The sequence below is a fragment of the Macrobrachium rosenbergii genome, chromosome 17 (assembly GCF_040412425.1).
Source record: "Macrobrachium rosenbergii isolate ZJJX-2024 chromosome 17, ASM4041242v1, whole genome shotgun sequence".
NCBI lineage: Eukaryota > Metazoa > Arthropoda > Malacostraca > Decapoda > Palaemonidae > Macrobrachium > Macrobrachium rosenbergii.
In genome coordinates, this window is record NC_089757.1 from 7272958 (window position 1) to 7282745 (window position 9788).

The following is a 9788-nucleotide window of genomic DNA, read 5'->3' on the forward strand; positions in this document are numbered from 1 at the left end:
GATGAGGCAACTCAAGTTATTGGTCAGCAGGTAAATGATAAGATCAAAGAACAGGATCACTTATGGGGTGTGGTACTCCTCACAAGGGTCATAGGGCTGATAGCTTTGACTGCTCTTTTGGGCCTCTGGTATGTTTGAGTTTGGGATTTTGGTTTCCATATATCTATAAATATTTTCCAGGTGAAGCAAAGTGGTAATGTGCCAAATATAAAGAGGTTCAACAGTAGGATATGCCATGTTCTTATGAATGGCATTATATCACCAAAGCAGTTTTTTGAGAAATAATTTGATTTGCTGTTTAAGAACAGTATTGTCCTGCACATCAAAATTGAATACAAAGTAGGGTTTTAAAGTCTATACTATAGGATAACACCACTCTATTGAAAAGGAAATAGTGAAAAGGCAATGTGCTAATATATATTTTTAATATCAAATGCAGTTAACATAGATGGCTGAATACTAATTACAGAGTAATCTGTCACTTTTCTTTAATTAATTTGATTTTGTACTGTTAAACATGCATTGGAGTGACAAACATGCATTGGAGTGACCATAGTTGTTGTAATGCCAATTTTAAGTAAATCAGTCCATTATAATGCTGTTTTTAATGTTGCTCCTTCCCCATTTCATTATTTATTCTTAGTCTAGACGAAACATAGATTGATGAATGTGACCAGCCAGCTCCTGAAAATTAGTCATAGGTTAGTTGTAAACAGGGCATATTAATTGACAATGTAAGTTGACTGACAGAATATATTATTACCATTTATTGTCACAGGTACTATTTGGTTTCCCTTGTTCATGGTTGATAATCCATTAATTTATTTGATGTGATTCCCATAATGGAAATAGAACAACGAGACTTTTTTTTACTTCCCTTAATATATGAACGTGTTTCAGGATGTACCACTTTAATAGATTTGTAGAATTTCTGTTATGCTTATATAAAAAGTGCTTTATTATAATTAAGTCCATGATTGGTAAACCATATACAGTACATTTCTTTATAATTAGTATAATTGACTTAGCATCTCCTGGCTTTCAGATGTAAATGTGAACTTGGCAATGGCCAGTGTTGATGTAATTGTAACAAGCTGCCAAGAAAGAGATAGAAAACATGCTGTCCATAGAGAAAATTCAAGTTATGATGATCTTCGTAATTATGCCTATGAGGGAGGCGGCAGTGGTGAAGGAAGTTCTTCAGCAGTAAACTCCTTATCTTCTCTCGGGTCTGGTAAAAACGCTCTAGTTAACCCTCTCCTCACCCTATTTGAATAACTTTTTTTTTTTTTGTACTCTATTCTGGTAGTTAATGTAAGAGCTTATTCCCTACCCTTAAACCACACATACATAATTACATTATTGTCCATATCAACCTTTCTGCATGCCATGTGCTATCCTATTTAGCTTCTGGTGCTAAAATAAATCTCTGCTTCTAAGAGTGTGAAACCTGTTACTTTTACTGAAGCTTTAACATAAATTTAGTCACCTAACCCAAGTGCAGAATCACTAGTTAAAGAACTCAGCAGTATAATCTCCTGAAGTTAGTATCTGATTTTGTGATTTTTTTATACAGTAATACAGTATAATGTTACTTGGCATTTATGGCAAAATTGTCTGTTCTTATACAGAATTTTGATTTGTTGGTGAAGAATTTTTCTGAGTGAATTCAACTCATTGAAATCTTAATTCCAAGGACAAGAATCAGGACATGCAACACAGCAACCAAGGAGAACCCATGCCATGATAGTCTTCCATTGCCAAAAAAGAGGAGGAAAATCTCATAGTAACACATATGGGACATGCTTAAAAAGTGTGTAATATCACTCATCATAGTCTCTCATGGACTTCTGGGACTCTGGAAAACAGCAGATCTACAATGTAGGTGGATTATAAGTAATCTCACTTTTCATCAGATGAGAAAAGGGTCAGAAAGAGGCTGAGGAAATATTTGAAGATAAATTTTTTTAAAAGAGGAGCATCACAGGAGAAATTTTTTTTAAAAGAGGAGCATCACAGGAGTGATGGGCACCACAGAGGCAAAAATCCTTGAAGGTGCTGAAGTTGTTACCCTATCCTCCATGCGAGATAAAGCTAGAAATTTCAGAAGCAGTAGATACTCCAGTGAAACTTCTCAAGTATGGAGGAGGAGTTGACCTCAAAAGGTGCAATAGAGAACGCACACCTGTTTTGATGAAATGCAGTATCCAGGTAGGATCTTGTTTCTGCTACTGTTCAGTGAGAACACATGCCATAAGATGAAATTTAAGCTATAAGCCGTCAGCAACTAGACCATATAAGTAGCAAACAGTCCTTATAATATGCATGACAATCATTGCTGGAATGGTATCACAGCTCAAGGGTATGAAAGAACATTAGTTCTCAGAAAGTGTCTTCACCTATGCTACATGTTTGTGAGCTCATCCTGTCAGCATCGAGTCTATGAAGACATTGCTGTAATTGAAGAAAATAGAGTTGCTTGGAAACAACAATTCCTACAAAACAATGCCATACTCCTGAAGAGAAACAATACTTCATCAAATCTAACAACATAAAGAAGAGTGGTAGGAAGTGAATGGAGGCCTTCCCTCAACTCTGTCCAACCAGTCTTGTTGGAAATATCTGCATAAAACCTAGAAAGCTTGGTAGACATGTTAATCTGTGAGTTATAGATACTCACTGGATGGGAATATGGAATCTGAAAGCCATTATATACAGTTTGGGGTAGTTAGTCAGATTATGATAAAAAGCTGTTGTCATTATACCAACTAAAATTACAAATTGCTTTAAACATTTTATATTTGTTCCTACAGCAATGTAGACCATTACCTTTCATGCTCATTAGTCTCACAACTGACTGGCAAGTTGAGCAGGATACCAATGGCTCCTGTAACCTCCTATACAATCTGGTGTAAGGAATGTGAGATTGATGTGGCCTTTAGCCAGAGTGAGAGATGTGTCTGAACTCTCACCCTAGCAAAACTTTGAAGAACCAAGTGCTATCTGAAAATAGGGTAGCACAAGTCAGAAAGTAGCTAGTATCTTGGTCAGTCTAAATTGAACGGTTAAGATGATAGATTCCCCTCCAACCCCGTTAAACAGAGAGAGAGAGAGAGCCATAATTTTCCATTCAACCTGCAAGTAAGCCTCATGCCACCAGATTACCTTAAGTGAGATGCTTTTTTGTCCAAGGTGAGTGCAGAGACCATACAACCTGTTGAGCAGCCATCACAAGTCATAAAGCAGGGTGTCTTGCACCACCATACACCTGTTTTTATTACCTGTGAGACCAAAAAGTTTCTCTGAAGAGCTAAAGACAGCCCAGTGTCCTTAGCTTTGCCTGGATTGGATGACCATCCTCTTTCAAAAGGAAACATATGCTTGCTTGATTGTTTCTTCAAGCCAAAAAGGTTGGACACCACCTTCATGTGTCTGCCAGTACTAACAAAGAAACCCCAACACTGGTCTAAGAGGCCAGGTTTTCATTAGATAGTGGTGCAGGGTTGGCACTGGATACAAAAGCATTTCTTCAGACGCCCCGGTAACAAACTCCTGGAGATGGGGAATGGAAAAATGACGGTTCTGAGTTTTCACCAAACTTAACAACGAGAGAGGGAGGAGTCTTCAGTCCTCTGAGTGCCAGACAAGAAGAAATGGCTGTGTAACTCTTCAAAACACTACAATGAGGGTAAGGCTAACAGAACAAGTTCTGAGGGTAAGATCTCAATCCAAGGCCTCTCATATGGGCTTTACAGCGCCTGAGTGGGGCAGTGGAGAAGTGTCATCCCACTCCAAAGGCCAAAGTTCTGAGGTGGAAAAACCTGTTCAGTGCTCCACTGATAATCAACAACTCTCACTTGGGAGAGAGATCCATGACCTTCAGTCAGAAGACCTAACTCAATTCGGAGGAGTAAGCTTTATTACAGGACTGAGAGACAGAAGAGCTTGTCAACAAAGGTGGATGAGTAAGTCCGTATTCTGCTGAAAAGTAGCTCCATATCTACAACACCAGTCAGAGATGTTCCATTCCCTGGTACACATTAGTAAAGCTACTTCAAAATGTATGTCTACCAGAGAAGACTGGACCCAATGGGAACCTCTGTGTTGGCCAGAAGACTTAGCAGATTGGGACATCACTTGGCATGGGACCAATAAAGAGTTACCAGGGTTAGACCCAGTAACAAACTCTCAGTTGATCATTTGGTGAATCACTGACAGGAGGAGTGGGGAAGATATCTAGATTGTCCCAGGGTCTGCCAGAAGGCATTCTTCATGTCCTTAATGTTCCAGGATCTGCTAGGGTCTGCCAGAAGGCATTCTTCATGTCCTTAATGTTCCAAGATCTGCTAGAAGGCATTTCCTAAGACAGCCATGGGACCTGGAATGGGAGAGCAGAACACCAGGAGCTTCCTATATAACCATGTAGCAAACAGGGTGATTCGCTGGAGTTTCCCCAAACTTTAAAAGCCTTTTGCCTCACGAGAGAGCAGGGACTATCTGTCCTTACTAACTGTCCCTGGTAGTTGAGCTAATCTGGCAAAGGATTCCCTCTGGACAGACTGTTCTTGACTGATAGCTGAACACCATAGTGAATCTTGGGGTGTGGTACTATGGTAGCAGTGTTGCTCAGCATCAGTACTGAGTAACTATCACAGTCTCATAATATTTCAGGTATCTAAGGTGTAAAAAAAATAACCATGATGTTTACAGGCAGATCAAGGCTGTTTTCTGTCTGCATACCTGAAGCAGAGAGATTGCCCAGGTATATGCCCCACCCCTTCTTGATGCATCTAAAAAAACTGAAGCATTTCTGGAGGTGGGTAGTCCAAAGGAACTCCCTTCTAAGAGATTCCTATTGTCTAGCCGCCTGCCAAGCAAGTCTTCCCTTACTCTTGGCTCAAAGACATAAGGTGAGCAGAAGGGTTGCTTTAGGCCAACAAACAAGGGCTGGACTGTCACCTCCATGAAATTAATGAAACAAGTGCATTACTAAAACCCTTGCCGCATGCTGTGTCTGTCAGTAAGCACCATATTTGCTTGCTGCTTGGGCACAAAGTCAAAATTTTACATAAGTAACTTACCAAGTAATTACATTAGCTGTCGAGTGAGTGAAACTAAGAGCAAAGTTTTGAAATTCGCGGGTCGCGCTATTTTGTTTTGGTTAGGTAACTTGCCCCGCCCAATTTCAAGGAAAGAGAGGAACTACTAGCAAATGGGCTTCAGTTTTTTTCTGCTGGCTGATGGGTGTACACCAGTTGTTAGCAGCAGCTTATTGATTTCTGGAATTCATCTTTTCCTGTTGTATTTCATCGTTTGGTGAAGCATTCTGTCTTGGTAGCTATTATGGCACATTTAGATAGTGTTTGTGTGTTGTTTCCTGTTCTTTATCGCCAAACTCTATGGGTATCTGGAATGAAGAAAATGGTTAATAATATGTGACTATACCTTGGACTGTTTATTTATTAGGAGCTAAGCCATTTCGTCACCTGTCAATTTCCTTTGTGTAAACTCCTTTGAGGACAAATAGCAGCTACCCTATCAAAAAACAGGTTTTGACATAGGAAAAACTTATTTTTGGTAGCTCCTGTGAGTCCTCAAATCCACCCACTTTCCCTGACAAAAGGCATGGGATTGGGGTGAACATTTATCTTGCACTGACCTGGCATGCAGTGAAGCAATTCTTTTTAAAGATGTATCTCTGAAATTGAATAAGTAAATCAATATTTTAAGCTGAATAATAATAACAAAATACTAGATATGATAGGCTGTTAAGTGTGAAATTGCTCTTCAATATGTGAGTTGGCTCCTGGGTACTTTATCATCAGGCTGAATGATAATCTGTAACTAATCAGATTTCATCACTTTTTGGAAGGGCATCCCCCTCCCCCCACTGTCTGTCAAGTTTAGATGTCACTTGCATTTAAAATAGCCACAATCTCCATATTCCTCTAGAAGGCTGAGAAAATTGAGGGGGCCTTGGTTTCATAAAGAGTCTTTTTACCTGATTAACCTCATCTTCAGAAACCTTCAAATATGCCTCCAAGATAATACCTTATTATTGAAAATGTGTCTCCTTTACCAGTTTGCAAACAAGAATAGTCTAGAGTTAAAACTTCTTAGATATCTTATCCTCTTCTGGTTATGGCAGATGGCTCCTACTGGACAGAGTAGTAGGTCCTTTGAGTTTACCAGATGACAAGGCTGGAAAGTTAAAAGCGGCAGTGGTACAGTCTTTACTTCTGGCTTTGATGACAAAGTCAGGAACAAAGGACAGACCAGCTGAAGAATATAGGTTACTGCCTGAAAGGGTATACAGCTCATTCACTCACCTCAAAGATGTGAAGCTTAGAAGTAAAGCAGTTTTCATGTCAAGCGCTGAAGGGGAAACTTTTGTAGCAGTTCACAGAGTGCCCTAGTTAGACTGGAGAGAACTTGAGAGAGGTTCTACTTAACCTGATTAGCCTGCAAGATAGCTCCCATTGCATGGTGTAAGAGCATCCTTGTAAAAGGGCTGCTTTTTCACCTTTGTTTGGAGAAACAGAGGTTCTTTTGGAGGGCCATATGGAGAAAGTTGGAATTCTCGTGAATAAAGGCATGAATATCCCTCTTGCCACACTAACTATAAAATCTGTTCCTCTTTGCGTGATACTGGTTGATGGTTGAGAATTGGCAAGAACAAGCAGAAGCTACAGCAATAACATCTGAAAAGCCCTAGCTTGAAGAATCTGTGAACCAGTTCTGCCTGCAGACAAACAAAGTGACCTGGTGAAGATGATCCTGCATGGCACCAGGCACAGAAGAAAATGTTATCCTGTAGCTGTGTGAAAAGGAGTCAAACGTTGGTACATCAGCATACGACAGAGCCTAAGTCTGATAAGCAGCAAATAGCACAGGAAGAGCAGGCTAGGAGCAGGTGAGGGAGTGGCCAGTGATAAGGGAGCAGTCCAGTCACTGGGTAGAGGAGACAGGTGGATGGCAGGCTGAGCAGTGGGAAACTGCACAATTGCTTGAAGAGGAAGATCCAGAAGATAACACAAAACACTTCACTCCATACCTTCTCTTCTCATGACACATCCATTGGTAGGCCAACCTGGATCCACTGGTCAGCCAACCAGTCCCAGTAAGCATCACAGGTGAGAGCAGGCCCCAACAGGTACTGCAAAGCATTTGAAGGTCTCTGTTCAGGAAAGACATAAAGGCATGTCAGGTTACCTGAGGCAGAAAACCTGTCATGTTCTTTTACAGTACTTGCAATAAATGAAGCATGACAAAATTCAGTACACAATCACAGCACTTACAGACCACAGAACTAATGACACAAAATATACACAGTACTGAGACCACAGAACATGACCTTATACTGCAGAAAGATAGGAAATATAGAAACCAATTACATGCTGCAGGACAAGACACAAAATTTCTGGAAAAATATAATTAGTAAAACAAAATATCACCTGAAAATTTAGTAAGATAAGGGAGGTCAGCAAGTGGTGACCCATCAACTAACCACTAATACGTACTATATCAAGATTATAGAAAAAACTATCATCAATAGAAAAAACTTTCATGAGATGAAGTATATGAATTCTACATCAATAATAAGGAAAAGAGAGAAAAGTTAACATACAAAGAGCAAGATAATAAGACAAGATAATTACACATGGCCAGCTAAACTTAACCTGTAAGTAACAATAAGAAAAGATGACAAGGTTTGCAGCAGTATTAAGAAAACAGGCGAAAAAGATGAAGAAAATTTAAACAGAGGACACTTTCGGAACTGCTGAAGCAAGAGCTGGGTAGATTCTTGTTGCTGTATTGTCAACACCACAGACCTGTGGACAAAAGAGGAGGATAGTTACTATTTTACCAGTGAATCAAAGGCAAGCATGTGTGAATGTTTGCTCTTAGCTCTCCTACCACTTATGCCTATAGGATGTGAGAATAAACATATCTGGGGATAATGGGAGTGTAAATGACGGTTCTTTATGATTAATGGGCTTGGGAACATTTTTTTTATATAAATATTTCTTTATTCCAGGTAATCTACAAATTAAAAATATCTTATTTTCTTCAAAATAATAGCTTGAGCAGTGTTAACTAAGATACATGGAAGTTGTTGTGTGTAAAATATAGGTACCTTTAATTTTTTATTGCTGATATCTGACTGTATCTTAATAGATACTATAATAATACCTCTATTTCTTTTCATTAGGGACAGACAGCAGCGTACAAAATTTTGAAGATCTCAAAGACTGGGGGAAACCTTTTGCCATTTTGTATAATATGTACGTGGTTGAAGCAAGTGACGACAAGCAGAGAAACCCAAGCTGACACTCTATTTATGAACAGATCAGAGAAAATATATTTTATAAATATTTAAATATTGAAGGATAGCAGGGATTAAAGCTACTCAACGAATTGTGCAGGAAACCTAGTGTTTCTGAATTGGGGTTAAGATACTGTATAGCTAAAACTGAACAGTATATGTGGTAATCAAGGGCATTACTATAATATAAAACTGACAACTGGAGTCCAGGACATTACCACACAAAGGTAACCACTAGTATTTAATCCTGACATTGCTTCTTTAATCTTCCTTATTTGTTTTCTTTTAAAGGGCAAATTCATTATCTGAAAAATAATCTAAAATTTTAAATGTCTGTGCAACTCATTACTGAAAAGGAAACATAATTTGAATTTTGAAAAGTAGTTATTTTCAGTGATCATTTATACACCACCCAGATTGTAATTGGAATTTTATACACACACTGCAACTCAAGAACATTGTTTTAATTTCCTGTGCAAACAATTATGAATAATATGGAATATCAAAAGGGTAAATTCTCTCATTCTTTTGTTATGATGCACAGTACAGTATATTAAGGTACGGTGTACAAAATTCACAATAGTATTTCACTCTTAGCTACATGGTTCTTTAGCCATGAACATTACTTCTAATATTTTCAACACACCTCCCATACTCCTTAGTTTATTGGTCTGCTGTTTTTACTTCATTATTAACTCATAGTTGGGTATAAAAAGAATGTTGTCTTTCTGAGCTAACAAAGGTTGTGAACATCTACTTATGAATACCTTTCCCTCATTTCAAAGCAGTACTGTACTTTAAGAATCTTAAGTGTATACATTATTGTATACGCCTGCACATATGTTCATCTTCATCATCACTGTTTTCACTTTACATTTTCTCTTTGCAGGATCAAATGTAAAATGGGTTTTTTGTGCTTTCTTCTATTAATAACAAATATCCTCCAGTGTATCAAGAGTTTCATTAAAAGGAAAGGTATACACAGCATAACGTTGAAATACAGTAAATGAATGAATATTGCATATCCCCCACACAGAAGTTACAGCCTTCTTCAAATTTTGCTAATATTGTATTTATTTAATGGTGCCAAAAAGGGGCCTGCATAATGAATTAACTCTTCTCAGACATCACACAAACCTCATGAGTGCAAATTCACTCAATCAAAATGTTGCCCTAAAGGGAGATCTGTACGTCAGAACTGCAAACCTCTTTACCCATAATCTTCTCAGTGCCTCCAGCCATGAAAGCATTTTGTAAACACCTTTCAAGAATCTTCTTTAATATCTTTGTATACATCCGCATCCATGCTCGTTTCAAATCTTCACACTTATCAAAATATTGTCATTTAGAGACTTGCATGAATATATTTACAAAATCAAATTTAAAAACTTTTTCCACAATATAAAGCTGTAAGTTTAAATTATACCACCACCTAATCAGCATCAGGTCAAGTTAAGGGGTA

The 9788-nt window shown here is 38.3% G+C and overlaps 1 protein-coding gene across 4 annotated transcripts in view; it reads left to right on the forward strand.

The window, feature by feature from the left end:
• Positions 1-8779, forward strand: part of LOC136847691 (neural-cadherin-like) — a 349841-nt gene extending 341062 nt beyond the window's left edge. For 2 of the 4 annotated variants that reach the window (XR_010855804.1, XM_067119508.1), the window contains exons 14-15: positions 1046-1229; positions 8213-8779. Coding sequence is in view for 3 of the 4 variants with exons in the window: in XM_067119508.1 (XP_066975609.1) it covers positions 1046-1229; positions 8213-8240 (212 nt within the window). In the remaining variant the exon portion in view is untranslated. Of the gene's footprint in view, positions 1-1045; positions 1235-8212 lie in introns of all 4 variants that reach the window. The other 2 variants (XM_067119506.1, XM_067119507.1) reach the window with 1 other exon arrangement.
• Positions 8780-9788: the final 1009 nt, after the last annotated feature.